General features: G+C 43.8%; 1 protein-coding gene across 1 annotated transcript; it reads left to right on the top strand.

Moving 5' to 3' along the window:
- Positions 1 to 1,540: 1,540 nt before the first annotated feature.
- Positions 1,541 to 8,431, top strand: si:dkeyp-72h1.1 (uncharacterized protein LOC799956 homolog). Its single transcript, XM_034577537.1, has 5 exons — positions 1,541 to 1,714; positions 5,639 to 5,729; positions 6,633 to 6,815; positions 7,043 to 7,674; positions 7,764 to 8,431. The coding sequence occupies exons 2-4, from the start codon at positions 5,640 to 5,642 to the stop codon at positions 7,094 to 7,096; spliced, it is 327 nt and encodes a 108-aa protein (XP_034433428.1). The 5' UTR covers positions 1,541 to 1,714; position 5,639; the 3' UTR covers positions 7,097 to 7,674; positions 7,764 to 8,431.
- The last annotated feature ends 13,916 nt before the right edge of the window (positions 8,432 to 22,347 follow it).

Raw genomic sequence — 22,347 nt, 5'->3', positions numbered from 1 at the left:
GATGTGTTAGCAGAGTTATACACAATAAATAAATAAAGATTATAATATCAACAATGTGTTGACGGACAGGTTTGTATTTTCTTAAATCTTTTTTGCTTGTGAGTCTTTTTTTCTGTTTAGTTAATTTTATTTATGGATCCATTGATTTATGGATGTAAAGTTTGTTTTTAAACATTTTTGTGTCATCAAATTGGTTAAAACTTGCCTTAAAAATATTGTGGTTTACCAGATATGCCTGATTTAAGAATATGAAATGACTAAAAGTATATATTCAACATAAGGTTATCATCTGATGTACAACACTGACACAGGGAGCAGTCATACACATGTATTTGCACTAGAGGGAGACAGAGTTCACAAGTGAACCATCACTGTGTTCTGAGAATAAAACAAATACAAAATGTGAATTATTATTTGGCTTAATGTACATGTCTCTATTTACATATAGTAAATTAATACATTTATAATACTGGACATAGGTACAGGTGATCAATTGTACTTTGACTATTTCCCTTTTATGCCACTTTATAACAGAAATGCCAACTATGAAACAGAATTCAAAAATACTTTTACAATAATTCACCTGTTGCACGTTTCAACTGCTCCGCTCGTGTTTTAGCATTTTTACATTTCGCAGCAGTGAAGTCAGATCCTGTGTTCGACTCGTCACGAACTTTACATTAACGTCACAACATTAACGTTCCAGTTTCATATAAGTTTTACTATAAATAAATAAGTATAAATCTTCAGGGGACGTTACCTGACAAATTCGGCGTCTGACGTCACACAAATTTAAAACCATCAACAGCTGCTCGGCTGACTTCTGATTGGGTGCTGCTTTCAGGGACACCTCGTAAATTCTACATTCGACACGACTCAGGAGATAGAGCTTTTTAATCGGGTAATTAAACTGACAGTGACACTGGCACGAGTTTCCTGACAACCAGACTGAGAATGGGAATATTTCTTTGTCCCTCACCAGGTATGAATTCAGAGTTTATCAAACAGGAAGCCAGTTTATTGCAGGTAACCTCAACGACCCTCCAAGTTAAAGACCTGGGACTCGCAGCAGCAGGTTAGAACTGAAGAAGCTTCTTGGACGAGAAGTCAAACATCTTCAAGAAACTCAACCAAGTCCAGCCGACCTGTTTTTAGCACTTGGATGTAGAGAAAACTGCGTCGGGTGAAAAGACCATTTAACGTGTAAGAAAATGAATGACAAAGAAATGAATTACATAAAGCTTAGAAATTAGAATCTCCAATGCATTTCCCCACGTTTAGCATGATGTGCCCACAAAGATAACATTATGAAACACAGTCAAAGAAAGAAATTCAAGGGTTGTGGTTAATATATGAATTAATCTGCAGGCTTTATAACTTAATACTAGGGTTTGAATTGAATTGACGTGACCTCCCCTGGATAGCACACACAATCCCACAGTTTCCCACAGTCTTTGAAAGCAGCACAGGTCCCTCTCCAGTGCGCATGCTCTGAACACTTGGATGCAACTTCACCGGTGGATCAGCACCGCCTGTCGCCCACAGCAGCACCATCATCATCATCATCAGCACCATCATCCTCCTCCTCATCATCATCATCAGCACCATCCTCCTCCTCCTCCTCCTCTTCCTCAGCAGCAGCAGCATCAGTGTGATGAAGCAGCGGAGGACAGAGACCCTCCTGCTCTGAGACACTGGATCAGCCCACTGACAGGTACAGAGCTTTTATTTCCTCCGAACCACTCTGACACAACCTTCATCCTCTGTTTCCAACACTGGAGCAGAATCTGCTTTCTTTACTTTGCCTTTTTATTTTTATTTCATTTCATTTTTTTAAACCTGCACCTCAGAGGTTTGAGAGAATCCTTCCAGCCTGTTTCACCTTGTGATGCTCGGTGTGTGGGATTGTTTGCAGGAATCAGCCTGTGGAGGTGGAGGTGGAGCAGAAGCTGTGCTTATTATACTTAAATCTATTAATACCGTCTGCTACCTGCAGTGAACTACCTGTTGTGTTCCTGCAGGTAAACCTCACAACTGACCACATCATTTATTTAAAATGCATTAAGATGCATGAGGATAAGTTTCTGTTCCGTGTGACCATCAGCAAAGTGCGTTTAAGTGAAATGATAGAAGAGGAGATGTGAATCTGGGGCGAGGAATCAAACTGAAGTCAACAGGAACAGAGCAGTGGATCAGATTTACACGGCTTCGTGGTAAGAAAGGAAGAATTCTCTCCATTGTCGGCCCTAGATTAGATTCTTTATGTCCTTGGGCTGTAAAAACTTACTTAGTCACGTAACCTGCGTTTGAGGATGTGGAGCAGAAAATGAGAAAGTGTTTGAAGTGAAGCAGAATCCTTCCTGGAATTCATCAGAATCAATCTGGTTTGGAATTAGAAGAAATGGAATTAGAGGAGTGGAGCTGAGTTGCTGGTTTGGGATCTGCTGCCCCTTTAACTGGACCGAATCCACCATGATGAATCTCATGATGGACAGAGAAGAGAGAGGAGGAATTTGAATCTGTGAGGTCACACCAGATGCACGTCTCTCCCGACAGGAGACAGTGAGAATGTGAGGAGACGGTGGCTGATGTCAGCTCTGGACTTATCTGGAGATCTGGGTGTGTTTTATACACCGCGAGCATCTGGCTGCAAACGCACATCTGTAATTCAGTGATTCTTCAGTGCATCAGGGGGATTCTGTGGGAGTTTGGCTTTTATACTGGATTCTAGATCTGCAGCTGATTAGTATTTAATTTTATTCCTTGTCTGCTTCATTAAAAAAAGCAAAATGATCCATTCATGAATCAATTATTTAGTTTAATCCAATCAAAGAGATTCAGTTAATTATCGAAGAATAATAGAATTCAACTTTATTTAGACTTTTTAAAATCAAATAACGAAAGTAGTTATATAACGATATAACAAAATAACAAACAAATAACAAATAAAAACCAAACTTATCAGAAACGTGAAAACTTGAACATATTGAAAATGACAGAAACCATTTTTGAGAAAAATCAATTTAACGGGTATTTAGACTTTTTAAATTGGTCCATGTCCCGTCCGTTAACATGGACCTTTACTACAGTCAACCCACATCAAGAGGTTTTGGCTTCACTTTTGGGAGCTGTCATGTCGTCCATCTTTATTTACAGTCTATGATCTGATTTTATAGATACTGCTGAACATAGTAGAACATTTAGCAGCAACAGAGCCAGAACCCCCCCCCTCTAAATAAACGTGACATTACACTCAAGTCGTTTAGATACACACTCTTATGTATTGTCGTTAATGAGTAAAGCCTCATTTATATTTTGTTATTGTCAGAAACGCTGCCCTCTAGTGGACATATTGCTCCACAATCTCTCTTCATACTTCAAGTCGACAAACTGCTTCGTCTCTTATTCGTTACTTTACCGTCGACAGTGTAGAACCCAAACAACTTCCACACATCGCTCTTCTCGGACCCTCTTGGGTTGCGATTGTCGCAAATCAACGTAATATTATATTGTATTGTATATAGTATATGCTGCTAGTGAGCGCCCTCTGCTGGACCACGAGGCAAACTACTGCAGATGGTCTGATACGCTTCTTAACTGTATATTTCAAATTCCAACAAGTCTTATATATATATAATATATAATATATTTCCCACCGACGATTGAGTGAATTGTTGAAAATCGATTAAAATGAGAGAACTGAAATCTAATTGAACTGAAAATTATTCACTTCAACTTAATATGTATAATTCAGTGCTGATTTACTGCTTTAATCAAATAACATGTACTAGACAAGATACAAATACCTGAAAATCTAAAGAGAAAACTGCGTTGGCCGAGTCTTTTTCATTCTATTCCTAATGTTACGTACGCTAGTGGACACTGCTCACAATGTGTAGAGGGAGATAAGTGACCCATTTCGTTCCTCTGCGGAGAAACGAGTGAAGCGTCTTCCTGTAAACACTCAGTCATTAACACATGGGTAAACTTCCTCACACCTAACGGCTCAAATCAGGAATCGTTATTCGTCTGAAGGAGAAAACACCGAAGCTTCACGCCTGACATCGACATTTAAATCCCTGTGTTACGCTTCACATCAGCGCGGAGTGGACGGAGAAACACGATCAGGCTGAAATCATGAGCGGAGACACAGGCCTCCTCTGCAGCTTCAGAGCAGCTGAGCCTTTTCCTCTTTTAAAGACAGATATCAGAGTTTCTGGAGACACAGATTCCCTCCGGAGGAACAACACCAGCCTGTGATGAGGGATAGAGGCTGTATTGTCTCTTTGGGCAGAAGCAATCCCAGGTTTCACAGAGAAGTCTCACAACAACGCGGCGCCCGTCCTGCCGGCGGTAATCGCTGCGTAATGCCACACATGAATACCCCCCCGAAATCAGCTCTCGGGCGTCGTGCACTCAGGCAAAGTGCACGACAATCAGAGGCGTAAAAATCTCAATCGCTCGTCCCCATGGAAACAGCAACTGCCAGTCTGATTGTATGGAAAGTGGCGTTTCTGAAAAGTTGTCACATGCAAAAGTCAGATTTTTAACAATATTACAATCAGTGCAACGTGATTGTGTGTTCACTATGATTGTGCTGCGGAAATAATGGACGAGGCCACTGTGACTGATGCTGCTGCCCCGAGGAACACCGAGAGGAACACCGTGAGGAACACCGTGAGGAACACCGAGAGGAACACCGTGAGGAACACCGAGAGGAACACCGAGAGGAACACCGTGAGGAACACCGTGAGGAACACCGTGAGGAACACCGAGAGGAACACCGTGAGGAACACCGTGAGGAACACCGAGAGGAACACCGAGAGGAACACAGAGAGGAACACCGTGAGGAACACCGAGAGGAACACCGTGAGGAACACCGAGAGGAACACCGAGAGGAACACCGTGAGGAACACCGAGAGGAACACCGTGAGGAACACCGAGAGGAACACCGTGAGGAACGCTGCTCCTCGATAATGACGTTTTTAATAAAAGCAAAAGTATCCAGAAAACGGAAATGTTCAAATGTGACTAGTGTCAATCTATGAGTTTCACCTCATTGATTATCTGTCGCACCACAGATTCACGAAGTCTTTTACGTAAGTGTCTCTAACGCTTTAAGAGGGTGAGAACTCATCTGAGCTTTTAGCAGCTGAAAAGACAGATATTTCCCTCGGGAGTCGGTGGAGAACAAAAACAGAGCAACAAGAGGGGGGGGGGAGGTTGGTTTTTAGATCCAACACGTGGACTCAAGCACTGGTTCTCGGTATCGGCCCATTCGGAAAGTCCAGGAATCGGAAAAGGAAAAATTTGTGACATCACGTTCTGGATAATGTTTTGGCATTTTGGTTTCAGTGAAGAAGATACAGTACAGATCACACTGTAAATATGGATGTAAGCAAAACAGGTTTTAAAATATGAGGACAAAGGCTTTTCAAACGTTTGAGGACGTCCACTTAAGACATTTTTCGACCTCAGGGATTCACACAAATCATTTTGTTCAGGGGAAATCATCAGGGATGTAAAGTATTTTGATAATGGTGACAAAACTATACAGAAACATAATTATTTTGTTTTAGATCTGTGATGTTTTGATTGAGAAAATAGGCAAAAAAATTCAGCGTGTGTTTTCCTCCAGGATGACCGAGGTGATGAACTCTCTGGAGCCGGGGGCCGAGGACTTCAGCGGGGGAGGAGCAGGCGGCGCCGAGGGCCCGGTATCCTTCCAGGTGTGTGTGTGTGTGGAAACCGAGTGTTTTCATACTCCAGTGCCGAGCGGTGAGTCAGGAGAGCGACGAGCACGAGGGAAATGTGAGTCGACTCGACCTGTTCTCAGACCTGCTGAGAGTAAATGATACGAGTCTCCACCAGCTGAGCCCAAAACACCAGAGAGTGAGGTATCATGTACGGCCGTGAAGCGTGGTCACGTGTTGTATGACCTCAGTCACATGTTGCTTCTCCCAGCTTCTCTCTGATGAGGTTTTTAGTGAATGAGATTTTTTTGGGGGGGGGGGGGGGGGGGGGGGGCAAATGGAAGAAAACAAAATAAGCAATCAAGAAAAGATACATGTTTATATATGTTTACGTTAAGAAATGTTTATTTGCTTAATTAAAAATTATTTATATTTGATTGTATTTGTTTTCTTTTATCTATTTATGATAAAGTTTCAATGACATTTCTTTGTTATATGACAAAGTTCCATTCAAATTTATTAATTCAAACAAAGATACTACACTTCATATAAGATGGACGACACTGCAGCTCCACAACAGTGAAGCCAAATCATCTGAATTTGCCCCCTGGTGGCTGGCTGCAGTATAGGTAAGAAAAAGCACATGGACCAAACTAAATAAATCTGTCATGTTTCTAAGTCCCATTTTTAACATTCTGGCTCAGATCATTGACGACAACAACGTGTTAAGATAATATCAGATATAATTTAATTTGAAGTTGAAGCACATCTGACGTGACGGAGATCAAAGGAACAAATCAGCTGCTAATCTGCTTCATATAAACAGTCTGTGGTTCTAATCCCATTTTTACCGCATTGTTGTTCTTTCTCATGCGGTGCGATTGATTTTCACCCCCCCCCCCCCCCCCCAGACGTTGACCTTACATAAGCTTTCACCAGATCTTCCCAGACGCCCATGAAAGGTTTCCCAAGTTGTCCAAGAGGCTTCCCTCCATCGTGGTGGAGCCGATGGACGGAGCCGAGGTGGAGAGCGGGGAGCTCCGCTGGCCGCCGGACGAGCCGAGCTCTCCGGACGCCAAGACCGAGAGACAGAGCCCGGAGGAACAAGCTGGAGGTGAGGACGACTCAGAGATCTGGACAAGTTTGTCTTCTCCGGTCGGTTGATTTAGATTCACCGCCGGATTCCAAGAGATCCAGGTCGTCCAGTTTAACTGTTTTCCTGCCGTAGTGAGACAGATATTTTACAACAAGTGCAAACTAAGCAAACTAAACAAAATTGTATCCATGACAATAGATATTAGAAGATATGATGACCTACACGTCTTCTTCATGTTCTCCCAGATGAGGAAGAGTCGAGCGTGGACGATGAGGCGTCAGCGGCGGAGATGCAGGACTCCAACTGAACCAACTCTGTGAAATCCACCGTCACTGTGAGTGTGTCCGGACTCTGATGAGTGGACGAAGTAGACGAGCTCTTTGTGTGTAGACAGATCAGGAGACAGAGGAGGTAGACAGACAGATTCCCAGACCCCAGCTCACAGGCTTGGAGCCAGAGTCCAGTCGGCACCTTATTTTCATGTTCTGTGCGGAATGAAGGAGCTTTTACTGACACGTGTTCGATAATAAAGTCACTGACGAGACCAAGTTCACTTCCTGAAACCTTTTTCTCACCACTTTGTACCTGTTGACTAAATTTCCTGCTGTCAAGCAAACGTCTGGAAGTTAGAGCCCGACCGATATGTTGAGAAACAACCGATAATCGACTCGCGATTAAGCACGATATGAACAAACATTAGAGAAAAGATGTACTTTGCTGTTGATGATGTGTATCTGCTTTGTTTATATATTTAGTTGTATTTGTGTTTTATTACTTTTATTTATAGATATTTATAATAAGTTGATGGTTATTTTCGTTACATTTCTGTACCAGTAGGGTTTGATAACAACATCTTAGAAATCACTGCCAATTCTTTTAATACAAGTTTTTCGAAGATTTTTTTTTACTCCTTAGTCTCGTGTCGTGTCGCTGAAGATCCGTATCGGTCCGGCTCTGTGGGAAATGAGGAAAAGATCTTTTGGCAGCAGACATGTTTTAATGTCCCACTTTCCCTGTCACATTCCAGCTCTGTGATTTTATATCAACAAACCTTTTTTTTTTATTTGATAAAAGTTAATTTTCTGTCTCTGGCTCCGAGCCCTCTCCGTCCAGGTGCCCACGGTGTCGTCTCCACATCTGGACACATGTTTCTAAAAGCTGTCTTAAGTCTTATGTGCCATACGACTGCTGTTACTGATGGTAGCGTGCTGTATCTAGTGCACAGGTTTACACTTTAGATGTCAGTGTGGCCTCTCTGTGTGTTGAGTGCTCACTGCTGTAGTTTGGTGATCTTGGTCTCACTGTTCACATTGTGATAATAGCTACGGTGTTTTAGAGGAGCAGAATTTGATGAAGAACAAATCTGTCACTTTATTTGATGTTGTTACATTCTATGATATATTCTGATGTGTAGGCATCGTCTTCATGCAGTAGGCGTTAAAGGGAAAGTAACCCTGTTCTGTTAACTCAAGATATTGGAGGCAATAGGAATTTAAAAGCACTACATTTTGTTATAGACTACAGAAGTAACAAGAACCAGTATATTTTAAGTGTGACTCGCTTGTTACAGACATGATATTTTTTAAACATACTGGAAACCTAAATTATTGCACAACTAATAAACCTTTTGAAAATTCTTAAATGGTTTAAATGTTGATTTAATGTCCCTGTTTTTGAACGTTGGTTTATTTCTGACTGGTTGTGAATCTGTGGCGTTTAACGACGTCTGTAGAACATCAGGAGAGAACAGCTGGATTCTAGTGACGCTGAGACACATCTGGATCCAACAGGTTCATCTGTAGTGTAATGACAGCTTTCACTTGGAGAAAAGATCAGTATGAAAACCACAAAGAGACACAACGTAACCACAAAGAGACACAACGTAACCACAAAGAGACACAACGTAACCACAAAGAGACACAACGTAACCACAAAGAGACACAACGTAACCACAAAGAGACACAACGTAACCACAAAGAGACACAACGTAACCACAAAGAGATACAACGTATCCACAAAGAGACACAACGTAACCACAAAGAGACACAACGTATCCACAAAGAGACACAACGTAACCACAAAGAGACACAACGTATCCACAAAGAGACACAACGTATCCACAAAGAGACACAATGTAACCACAAAGAGACACAACGTAACCACAAAGAGACACAACGTAACCACAAAGAGACACAACGTATCCACAAAGAGACACAACGTAACCACAAAGAGACACAACGTAACCACAAAGAGATACAACGTAACCACAAAGAGACACAACGTAACCACAAAGAGATACAACGTAACCACAAAGAGACACAACGTAACCACAAAGAGACACAACGTAACCACAAAGAGATACAACGTAACTACAAAGAGACACAACGTAACCACAAAGAGACACAACGTAACCACAAAGAGACACAACGTAACCACAAAGAGATACAACGTAACCACAAAGAGACACAACGTAACCACAAAGAGACACAACGTAACCACAAAGAGACACAACGTAACCACAAAGAGACACAACGTAACCACAAAGAGACACAACGTAACCACAAAGAGACACAACGTATCCACAAAGAGACACAACGTAACCACAAAGAGACACAACGTAACCACAAAGAGACACAACGTAACCACAAAGAGACACAACGTAACCACAAAGAGACACAACGTATCCACAAAGAGACACAACGTAACCACAAAGAGACACAACGTATCCACAAAGAGACACAACGTAACCACAAAGAGACACAACGTAACCACAAAGAGACACAACGTAACCACAAAGAGACACAACGTATCCACAAAGAGGACACAACGTAACCACAAAGAGACACAACGTATCCACAAAGAGACACAACGTATCACAAAGAGACACAACGTAACCACAAAGAGACACAACGTAACCACAAAGAGACACAACGTAACACAAAGAGACACAACGTATCCACAAAGAGACACAACGTAACCACAAAGAGACACAACATATCCACAAAGAGACACAACGTAGCTACAAAGAGACACAACGTAACCACAAAGAGACACAACGTAACCACAAAGAGACACAACGTAACCACAAAGAGATACAACGTAACCACAAAGAGACACAACGTAACCACAAAGAGACACAACGTATCCACAAAGAGACACAACGTAACCACAAAGAGACACAACGTAACCACAAAGAGACACAACGTAACCACAAAGAGGACACAACGTAACCACAAAGAGACACAACATATCCACAAAGAGACACAACAGAACCACAAAGAGACACAACGTAACACAAAGAGACACACTGTAACCACAAGAGACACAACGTAACCACAAAGAGACACAACGTAACCACAAAGAGACACAACATATCCACAAAGAGACACAACAGAACCACAAAGAGACATGTTTAATCAGATTCTATATTTTTTCTAAATGACATTTAAAAAGATCAGCTGTAAAAAATGAGGATGTGCAGAAAAGATGATTCACTGATTATCAGAGAATAATTTTGATGATTAATTCATCATGAGAAATATAACAATATTCTCTTGTCCCAGAAAGACATTTTATAGAATAGATTTATAATCTACAAATGTCTCCATTCTGCTGATCCAAAGCTCGACTTCATTCTACTTGTGTTCTTCACACTAGTAGTTTTAAATGTAAGCCACTAAAACAGTATTGTTGATCATGTGATGCAGGTTAGAAGAGATTTAAATCATCTGAATCTCCAGAGAACGATATTAGAAATGTTGGTGTTTGTGATTCTGTCTCTGTCTCAGACGACCCTGCTCTCCCACGAACACTTTGATCGTCTGTTGATGCTGATACACAGTTAAGGTCAGATTGATGTCTTGATGCACGCGGCGGCGATGGACGGATTCATCTCCGTCTTATTTCCTCCCTCGCTCTCTGATGTGACCTTTCGGCTGACAGGTGGACAGCCTCGTGAAGAGCACTTCATCGGAGCAAGTGGGGTCACCCTGGGAGAACGAGGCGCTGCAGGGGGGGGGGGGGGGGTGTACAGTGTCAATTATCTCTCAATGTCACGAGCTGTTTTCAGAGGAAGTCTCTCGATCATACTTCACACATCGGTTTGCTCAAAGGTGGAAGCTTTTTAACGTTTGTTTCTACGCCGCTGGGATCAGAGAGAAAAACCCTGAGACTAGATTCACTGTGAATATCAACAGTGTTTCTGTAATATAGGTTCAAGTTTAATTAAAGTAAATTATGATCTGATGAGTTTCTGCTTCGATCAGATGTGGAAACATTACGTGAAAGTGCCAGAAAGACAATGAGCAAGTTTACATCAACATCAATAATCCGATGTTAGCAGGATTAAAACAATAGTCTGAATAAAGTGTCTCGGGAGGACGTCCACAGAACTGGGACTTTCTCAATTAATATTAATATTGTCCTGTCTTCTCTTCTCCATCGCTTCTTTTCTTCCTTCCTTGTTTCCTCCTTGTTTCATCCCTTTCTTTTTATTCAAATTTCACTAAATGCAACAAAACTAAACTCCAGGTTTTTCTCCATATATTTGTATATTTCCATCTTTGAAGGATTTGAGTATTTCTCATGACTAAGTTCCTGAAGAGCTTCTGCATCAGATCCGTGTGGCCGGATGTGAACCACCTCACCATTGTCCTGCTGCTTCTCCTCCGCTTCATTATGCAGAATCCATTCATGTTCCATTTGGAACAAAGACCCCACACGGACGGAGCCGGCGGCCACTTGTGAAACCTGCGTATTTAAAAGTACCTTTTAACGCAGCCATTAGAGTTGAGTGATGTGAGGGAGTTGTGTTTTGATGATGTCAAAGTGAGATGTGCCAGGACTTTCATCTCCCACTCCCGCTGGCTTCAAACGCTCGTTCAAATGGGTCCGTGATTGGCCGAGCGGACGCCACACCCGCCCTCCGCCTGCCGCCAAGCGCCGTCGTCTCAGCTCCACCACATTATAAAGCTTTTACTCAAATGTATTGTAGAGAATATAGAATTAGATTCAACATTAGAAATATATATCCAAGAATTTAGTTAAATATAAAAAGTCATCTCAGTGGGAGTTCTTGTTTAAAATGAAGTATTATTAATAATATTTCATTTGATTAATCGAATATGGTGACGTGCTTTTCTAACACCTTAACAAATAATTGCAAGATTAATCATATTTTCAGGAGAACGAGCCAGGGATTCGAACTGGAAACCTTCTTGCCTTTATAGCATAAAATATATTTTTTAATGTAGATGATGAATATCCCATGAACGTATTTCCCCTTTTTAGTTTGGTCCATGTCCCCATCTGCTAACACGGAGGAGGCAGGGACTATCACCTACACTGCCAGTCAGCCACCAGGGGGCATGGAGATGTTTTGGCTTCACTTTTGGAAGCCGTTTATGTCGTCCATCTTTATTTACAGGAGGTTTGATGTGAAACATATGCTGATAATGTGCCGCACAACACAAGTAGGTGGGAGATGTTTCTTGAAAAAGAGCAAGTGGTGACACTCAGCACGGAGAGGATGAAACAATGTGCTCAAAGCGGCGAGATGCGTTTGATTGTACGCAGGGCACTTAGCGTGGTGGACGGGGCCAGCGAGGAGTCTCTGCCGGGGCCTCTCAGGCTTCTGGTCGGACGCCCACGCAGCGTGGAAACTCCCCCGTGTCGGACTCGTCACGGCCGCCGAGCACCGAGCTGCGACTGGAAACAGACAATAACGTAAACACTCGACTCGAGCTGCGACCGTTCAGGTGAGTTCAAGTGGAACTGATGCAGATATTGTTTGTGTCTCATTACTATATGTGACTAAATCTAAAGAGAATTTAAACAGTTCAGTGAACAAAACAAAATCCACTTTACACTTTTGCCCAATTAGTAGCAAAAAGTATTTTTCTAATCAATCGAATATTATTAATTTACAGGAAACTCTGTCGAACCAGCAGGAATTAAACAGGACGGATCTTTTAACTAAATAATAATTCATAAATGAAATGAGCAAACAGAACAGTGTGTTTTTCCTCTGCTGGCTCATTGTGCTCGTTTTAACCCTTGTTAGGATTGTTGAAGTGTTGATGTCATGGTTACACACAGGTTGACCTTCCTCCGCCTGGATTACAGAACAGATGTTTAATAGTTCACCATAACGCTGATGTACAGTTAAACTGGACGAATCAGGCGCCTGAATTCTCTAAAGCTCTGGTTTAAAACTGCAACTTTCTATATTTTAAACCACGAGAGAAAAACAAATCAGTCACAAGGTGAACGCACGGAAAAGTTTTGATCAACTCGCTGTAAATGTTGCATGTCGTGTGTGAAGAAGATCAAAAACACTTCAATATCGATCCTCCAGTAATAATTTAAAACCGTCTCCTCCATCTTTCTGCTCCCAGATAGAAACAGATCCAGGTACAAACAGAGCAAATGTGTGTTGCACATTATTCATAATTACACAACCAGTTTGTCATTCAGCTCCGACACACAGTCGTTGAGTGGAGAGCTCCTCTTCATTTGTTTGGGAATAATGTTCCACTCAAACATGCGTCACGGCACAGGGTTACTCTAGTAACCTTTTCTATGAATAGTAAATGTCACTGTAATCAATTTTAGATGGAGCGGCTCTGCAGGTGGAGCGGGGGGGGCGAGTCTCCTCCCACTGAACACGATGCTTTCATAAAGACTGTGAGACTGAAAGAGTCTGAATATCTGAGTCTGAGAGAAATACCTGGTTTCATCATGAGATTTGTTGCTGTGATGATGTGACACAAGTTAGATTTGTTGTTTTCTTGGTCTTAAAACTCGACTAACTCCTCACGACGTTGGCTCCCATTGAAATAATTATGAAACAAGTAATTCCAGAAGTACGTGGCTCACACATCTCGAGAACTGTTCATCTTGCAGTTTTGAATCTGGTGCGATTTGGACGCGTGATACATTCAGTTCTGATAAACTTTGAACAAACAGACGACCGACAACGAGCTCGCTCACGCCTACGACGACTGATTCTCCATTTCTGCGTTTTGCCTCCTGAATCGAGCTTCACGGAACTTTAAATAAAAAGTTTGAAAAGCAACATCGTTACAACAACCTTCATCCACCGGGAACCACTTTGTAAAACACATCTGTTGGAGACGCACAACTTTACGTCCTGTGACCCGCTGGCTGAGAGGAAGCAGACATGAGCTCCTCGTGTGTTCTAAACCCACAGATGGCCTGTGATTGGCCGCAGATCCACAGATTCACCCGCCGACAGCGTGGGGGAGGGGGGGGGGGGGGGGGGGGGGGGGGATGACCTGACGCTGAGGGCCACAGAGCCGAGGGAGCAACAACACATTAGCACATTTCTCCATTTACACCATGATGGTGGGATGTCACACTGCAGTGGAGTGGTGACACGGCTCCTTCATATCCTGGTGGAGTCTGACTAGAAACTGGGGATAGAGCAGAAAACACAAAATAGATTATAACCTGAAAGTTGTGTTGTCTTTTACTTTAGGATCATTTTTTTTTTCAGTCTGTGCATAAATCAAGATTCCAATCTGCCTTTTGGATTTCATCCTGTTGGCAGCGCGGTGAACGCCTGCGATGCGGCGCCGTCACATTCAGCTCGCGGGATGTTTCCTCATCTCGTTCCGTCTCCTCTCTGACTCCGATAATGCGACAACACAGAAATTCCACCAACACAGGGACGACAGTGAGAGTGCAACCACGAGACAGATCGAAGTGTTACTGTCTCTTGTGGGAACCTCAGCAAACCCAGAGGAACGAAACACTCTGCTGTCCCTGCTCTGCACGAGGGGGGACGCTCGTCTCCAGATCAGGTGAAGCCATTTGCTAGAAGAAGCAGGCGACATTTACCGAGCTGTTGTCCTGACCTATTCTGCTGCAAAGTAAATATCATGGTATCCAGACTCTTCCTCTTTCTGCCCGTTGACCGTCTCACAGCCTCGGAGACGCAGCGGGTCACAAAGAGCCTCGGGGCCTCGGGGCCTCTCGGGCTGAGTCTCTGCCTCTCGTCTCCCGTCCTCACGACACGGAGCTGATGACGCTGCATGCATTATTTAGAGTCTTTCCAGCTCGCAGTGTCATCACGGCATTTTAATCTGCAGCCTCTCGTAACCTCCTCCGCAGGGCTGCCTGTTCCCCGGTGGAAACCGACAGCCCAGGGCGGAACTGAGGTAACTGATAACTGACCTTTTCTTTGGATCAGTTCATCTCCTGAAGACAACAAAACCAAAACTGAAATCCTGTTCTCCTCATATTAGTTTAGACACTAAATGAGATTTGTATACAATTCTGAGTTTAGTGAAAATATCTGTGTGATTTGCTCCTCGGGAAAATGTGCCCACACAGCCCATTACACACAGGCAGGTTCAGAACCGCACTATTCAACCAATCACACGAATAAGAAACATGAACCCAAACAGTCAAATGGATCCAGAACTTCACAGCACATCCACCACTTCCTGTTATTTACATGTTGAGTCCACTTAGGTTCAGAGAGGCAATTGTGTGCCTCCCTGTAAAAGTTCACATTATACTTAAATGAGATGGAAGGCAGATACATGTTGAACCGTCTCCTGCTTGTCTGGGATTATATGAATATGAAAGAACTGTGATGTACTTCATGTACATGACAGACCTGCTGGACTTCTACCAAAACTTCCCCTAAAGGAGACGTAGGAAACTTTGTCTGTGTTTCTTTCCTCCAGTGTTTCATAAAGACGTTTCCTCCCCTGGACAGAAAACAGAGAAACAGCTCGTCCACAGTTCAGATCATTGTGATGCAGCCGTCAGGGGGAACGGTGGGTTTCAGTATCTCAACCCAAGGACACTTTGGGGAGTTGGGGAGATCAAACCGCCGACCTTCTGGTTAGTGGACGACCCACTTTACCTCCAGGGCCACAGCCGCCCCGTGACAACACTAATTAAAATGATCAATCTGAATATGAGCGGAATGTGTCTCCTGTAAATCTAAATTCCATTAATGTGGTGCTAAAGTATTATCCTTTCTTTTCTTAATCACAGAAACTTAATTGTGATCTTGAGATTCAAACAGTGAATCCTGAGTTTAACCTCATCACATCATAATAATATCATCATGTCTGTGCTGAGGGTCATTCGTTCTCTCTGCTCCTCAACTAACACATCCCTCAGTAAACAGCTCAACAACAACCCTGTTATTTAAATCAGGGCCATTAGCACGATGTGTTACGTGTATGTAAACACCGAGCAGAGAACGTAAAGACAGAGGATGTGTAACCTGTAACAAACCCCTGTGGTGCGGTACACTTTCCCCCTGGTGACGTCCATCTGCTGGCGGAGGCGTCCAGGTGCGTTTCTGGAGCTCGGAGCTTCACCTGGAGCCGCTCGCGCAGCAGGTGGCGCTCCACCTTCACACCCGAGTCTGTCATCGAGCTCCGGGTCACGAGCTGAGGAGGGTCAACTCCACGTGAGACCTTTTTATTGTTTCTGTTCCACTTCTGGATATCGATGACACTGTTCTACCTGGAAGATACGAATCCCCCCCCCCCCCCTGTTAGATTCACTAGATTCATGTGCTCTGCTCAAGGGCATCACGACCGCAGCTACAGGAAGTGAGACATTATTCACTGTCTTCAACCCGTCTCCTTCTCCCTTCAGCCTGCGGACGACTCTGAGTCCAAACAGGAAAAACCTGACGTGGTGATTTTCTCTCATATCTCAGGTGTCGTGAAACTAATTCACCTGAATATCTGTGACGGGTTCGATCGCATCAGACCCGGGTTTGTAAAGTCCTGCACATGGATCCCACAGGGTGAGAACAGGTCAGAGCATGTGCACATGTTAACACAACCCGGATCTCACACACACACACAAACAGTTAAATAAGGTGATTTCATTTTTAGTGAAATCTTGTTCACACAAAAACAAACAAGTAAATATCCTCTTGTGTAGAATTTTGCCAATTTGTTGTGGAAGAACACGACTGATCCTGATCAACACTCTTTGACATTAAATTAAAACATTAATCTTATAAACTAATATATATAATCAGAGTTGTAGCATCTCTCTGATGCGGACGCAGTTACAGCAGCAGCACGATCACAATCACATGTTCACGAGTGTCCCTGTTCTTTAGTAAAAAATGTAATAACATAAAAATGGAGGGCAGTAAATAAACCATGGAGTGTGTGTGTGTGTGTGTGTGTGTGTGTGTGTGTGTGTGTGTGTGTGTGTGTGTGTGTGTGTGTGACAGTCTGCCTCACAGCTGGGACACCCGGCCCTTAGCAGTGGGGCGATGGAGCCACGGGGGCGCAGGTTATTTTGGGAACCACAGAGGAGGAAGCGCTCATTTACACCACCACCCAACATCCTCCCCCCCCCCCCCCCCCCCCACCCCCCCCCCCCCCCCCCCCCCCCCCCCCCCCCCCCCCCCCCCCCCCCCCCCCCCCCCCCCCCCCCCCCCCCCCCCCCCCCCCCCAATCTCCTCCCCCCCCCCCCCCCCAGCCTCCTCCCCCCACCCCCCGTCTGACAGCTCCCTCTGTTAATTTTCACAACCTCAATTAGCCTCCGGTTGGGGAGAATAAAGAAAGTGGTCAGACAAAATCCCTACAAAAGAAGGATCTATTCAGCGTGGACAAGGGGAGTGTGTGTTTGAGGTGTGTGTGTGTGTGTGAGTGTGTGTGTGTGTGGTGTGTGTGTGTGTGTGTGTGTGTGTGTGTGTGGGGGGGGGGGGGGGGTGAGATGATAAAAATACATCTGAGGCCGAATGTGCGTTTGATGTGTTCACCAGCGCGTCGGTTCAACCTCCAAACAGGGAGCAGGACTTGAAAGCAGACCTGTGATGTCAAACGCCACTTCCAACGAATACGTTAAACATACAGCTGCATGTTTATTTATATTAATACATTTATACACAGAGGAACATCTCATTTAACAGGTGAGAACAGGTGGAAAGTCCCTGGTGGATTTCACCTATTCCAGAGGAAACCAGGTTAAAGTTGGATTTTCATTATCACAGCGGTGACATGTGGATTTGTGCAAATTGGGGTGAGACTGTGTGTTGAGAAACTTTGATCTCATCCCCGACAGATTCAGAATCTGTGCCTCTGGATAACGAACAGTCGGAGATGAAGTTACAGTCGTGACTGCAGCGCTCACGTCCATGCTTTCAGAAAGGAGTCGCCAGGAAGAGAAGATTTCACCGTTTTCAGTCGGTCAATCAATCAATCAAGATTTTAATCATAGAAGAAGTGAAAGTTAATTTGCTAACAATGTTAACAAAGCAGTGAAATGTTGAATTGACGCCTGGACATATGAACACTCAGGAGTTGAAGACGTGGGCATTTTGGTTGAGACCCTTTGCAGAAAGAAAGTAAATTCCCTTCGAGACGACGATATTGTAAATCACTACAACATCAAATTCTTTTTCTTTCTTAATGTGCAGTCGCTTCCAGCCATGAATTACATTTCCTACTGTTGCGTTTTTGTCATTTCACGCAGACGCATCGAGGGAAAATACGCTGATTTGGGGGAATTGACTCATAAACAAAATATTTGATAAGTGAGTAATTCCTCCGAGCATCGTTGAGGAGCATCTGTTCGTTCGCTGCCCCCCCCCTGAACACTGCACGACTCAGATATCGGATCAAAATTGGGCTCAAACCCAGATTGCACACCCGGCTTTAAATATCCATCCGTTCATTCTCCACCCTGCTGCCTCTTCACTGTGTGTTCACAGAGCAGCAGGTGTTAACTACTCCAGTCGTTCCTCTGCTCCTCCTGAGGGACCCGCAGTTCTTCTCCAGCCCGATGAGGGATACAGGAATCCTCATCAGAGGCCTGAACCACCTCGACCGGCTCTTATCAGGCTCCAGATGTCTGAGCTGCTTATCCAGACTCTGAGTGTGAGTCCAGCAGAGATAACTCGTTTTTTCACTTGCAGCCCAAAGCACAGAGGAGAGGAGAGGAAGGTTTATCTGTACAACACGTTCACAGACACACTATGTGATTCTATGTGGTTCACAGAGATAAAGAATTGTAACTGGAAACGTAATAAAAAGGAGTAAAGTTCATGACCTGCATAGAGGAGGTTATGTTTTCACCTCAGAACGCATCTCATCATATTTTGGATCTGGACAACAGCTGTGTCTCCAGACGACGTCAAGAGGGAAGCGTTTGTGTCCAGGATGTTTTAGTTTAGTTTCTTGGGTTGTACATTAACTTTCCGAGATCTGGTCATGGAAGCAGGGGGCATAGACCCTCCAGCAGGTTCTGGTCTAACCCTGGTTCTCTTGGGGGCCTCAGCTCAGACTACCCCCCCCCCCCCCCCCCTCCCCAGAGAGGAGACATGTCGTGTCCGGGATCATTTCTGCTCAATGTCTGGACAGTGGGAGGAAGTGGAGAAACGTCGTCCATCTTCCTTTACAGTTTTTTGATTTGAACATATCGTTTTTTTTATTTCTGTGCAAATCCAGACGGATACTAAACACAACTGATGATATCTCAAGCATGAATATTTACTCTTATACCCTGTATAATACGATTTTACAAAAGCACGCACATCATCTCATCTCAAGTAATTTCACGTTAGAATTTATCTGAACTTTTTGTCTCCATCTTTCCGCCTCACATCTGATAAACACACTTTATCAAACCCGAGTGACTGACAACTCCTCAAACTATTACATAAGCAGCTCTGTTATTACTAACAACACTTTATGCTGCAACACGGGAGCAACGCAAGAAAGCTGGCACGTCTCAATTCTGAGTGTGTGTCTGTGTGTGTGTCTGTGTGTGTGTCTGTGTGTGTGAGTGCAGTACGCGTGTGTGTTGTAAAGAGATTTCATTTTAAATCTTCAGTTCGTGTTAGGCTCATCAGTGGGCTCCAGAAACAATAGTTCACTGTCTCTGTCTCTCGCATGAAAGATACTGATGGGGTCCAGCTGGCTCAGTTCCCAATGGGTGTTGCCATGACAACCACGTTGGTAATGAAATCGTGGGCCAGGCCATCGGCAGGAAACGGTCACATCACAGGGGCCCTTCGGCTCAGTGACAGACTGTGTTTCCCCCCCGAGGTTCTTAACTCAGGGTGTCAGGAATCTCACGTCATTGTTCAGGACGTGGAACCGACAACCTTCAGATCTGGACGCCATCGCACAGAGCGAGCTTGTTTTGCTCGTCTCTCTTTTCATCTTGATGCAGCACGAGTCGATAAATGCTTCCGTTTAAGACATCTGGGACTTCCTCTCTGAAACTTCTTCCACCAACGCACACAACATCTCCCTCACATGTGAGAAAGATCTGTTTGACAACACAGGAGCTGCACAGCAACTGTTCGTCCTCCGTCTTTCTCCTCCTGCTTCTTATTCATCACGGTGCACGACTTCTATTTATGTGAAAACAGCAGCAGAGAAGGTTTCCTCTTTCATTCCCACTCCTCGCCCTGAAACGTTGATTTCCCCCAGTAGGTGGCGATAAAGTCAACAGCAATGTTCTGACAGATACCGAAGAATAACGTAATAGTGGCGGGGCAGAATCCAGGTGATGCTAAATTTAGCTGCAGGGAAACCGGTTTACAGCCGCTGATGTTGTTACCGATGCAACGTCATCGTTTCCCAAACGCTCCGATCTACACGTGACTTATCAGAAACCAGTTTTAGAAAAAACCTGCCCTTGGAAGGTGTTTGTCAAAACCTCTATTGTATTGACTTTAGCTGCAGCACGTTGAAGAGTGAAGCTGAACTGTAGATCAGTTAAAAAGACTTAAAAACTAGAGTTTATCTCTAATATTCAGCAGGAAGCAGAGGATCATGGGTAATATCCAGCGTTCAGTTGTGTTTTCAGCTGAGTGCGAGGACACAGCCAGAGGACAGTCAGACTTTAGGATTACATTCAGAAGAAGCTCTCGGAAGAATGAATTCTTCCATTAATTCCAAACATGTATCAATCGTCATTAAACTTCTGTTTTTCCATCGGACACAATCTTTAATTAAATTACAAATTTTTTTGTTGGACAAACTTCGTCTTTAACCTTTAGAGGAAATTCTTGGGTTAATGACGGTGACATACCAGGACCACGGAGGAGGTTAATTAGAGCAACACACACACACACACACACACACACAACACGAAACCAACACAAAGCTGTTACCGTTACAATGATTGAATATTTAACAGGTCACATTTTGTTGTAATTGCTCTGAACTCATTACAAGGAGCAGAAACACTGCTGCTGACAAACATGCACCGAACAGCAGCTGCTTTTATTTTCCCTGTCCAACCTCCTCAGTGACGTGGACACTTCACACATGCTACACCTGAGGATTGTGGGTAGTGAAACACCCACAATCCTTTTCTTAAAACGCAGTTGATATCTTCTATGAGGGAATTTAACATCATTGTCTGCTTGGATGGTTACAACATTATGGCTGACAATCAGAAAATGAGGGATTTTTACTTCCATAAATAAAGAATAATACACAAAACTATCTGTACTTCTTATTTTCTTATTCATTTCACTTGTTTGACCTGTTCCAAAAAGCTGAGGTGAGTTTTTTTCGTGTGTAGCACTTGCGTCATCCAGTCTTACGTCACCAGGAAACGTTGAGACCGACTCAGGTGTGAAAAACATTTGCAAGAAAAATAAAGTTCCCTCGCTCCCTGTAACCCAGTTTTCATGAATCCTCCTGCGCCACATATCCTCCACCTGTTCCCTTCCCTCTGCTTCACTTCCCTCTCTCGTTTCATCTCCTTCACTTTTCATAAAACCCTCTCCGACAGCGGGGGGGGGGGGGGGGGGGTAAAACCTCCTCTCACCCGTTTGGTTTTGTTCTTTTTTGTTTCTCTTCTCCCCTGAGCTCAGAAAAGTGAAACCAGAAGAAAAGTCACGAAGCAGGAAAATCTCTCGGCTTTCACTTTGTTTGTTTGGCTGAGACTCTCCCGTCATCTGCCTGTTGACTTCACTTTCATTCGGAATGTATTTAATATTTCATTTCTGAATTTTGAAGCTTGACATACAAGCTACTGAGCTAAAATTACAGGTTGATGATGCTAACTCAAGATCGTCCAATCTCCCACAGATGTTCATTCATTCAAGTCATTCGTATGGTAATCTGTCTCTTTTTGTGCCGATGTCACTTCATCCTTCAGCAACACGACGACTGAGACGCAGAACAACCGAGAGTCAGTCGGTAAAAGGACGAGCGGGCTCTGCGGCAGGAGCGGTGATAGACAGACTGACGGCTGAAATACCCCCGGGGCCAGTTGATGGGAAGGTTGACGGGGTATTACAGCTTCGTGGGGGAAACGTAAACCTTCAAGACAGCCGAGCAACATCCACCCTGAATTTAAATATACACCATCAGTGACAGTTCTACCGAAGATGATCTTGGCGGGATGTGTTTTACTGATACTGAACTTGCAGTCAGTCGGGAAACAAACGAGGGAGAATAGATTTGAGAAAAGTGATATACACGGAATCAAAGCTCAATTTAAAGGGAAGGACACACATTCTGTTGTCTCCAAAGGTCAGAGTTCAAACCCTGACGTGTTGTGTCTGCAGACGCCAGAGCA

This window comes from Hippoglossus hippoglossus, chromosome 22 (assembly GCF_009819705.1).
Source record: "Hippoglossus hippoglossus isolate fHipHip1 chromosome 22, fHipHip1.pri, whole genome shotgun sequence".
In the NCBI taxonomy this organism is placed as follows: Eukaryota; Metazoa; Chordata; class Actinopteri; order Pleuronectiformes; family Pleuronectidae; genus Hippoglossus; species Hippoglossus hippoglossus.
Note: the sequence above shows the minus strand (reverse complement) of the source record. Positions and strands in the feature narration are given on the sequence as shown.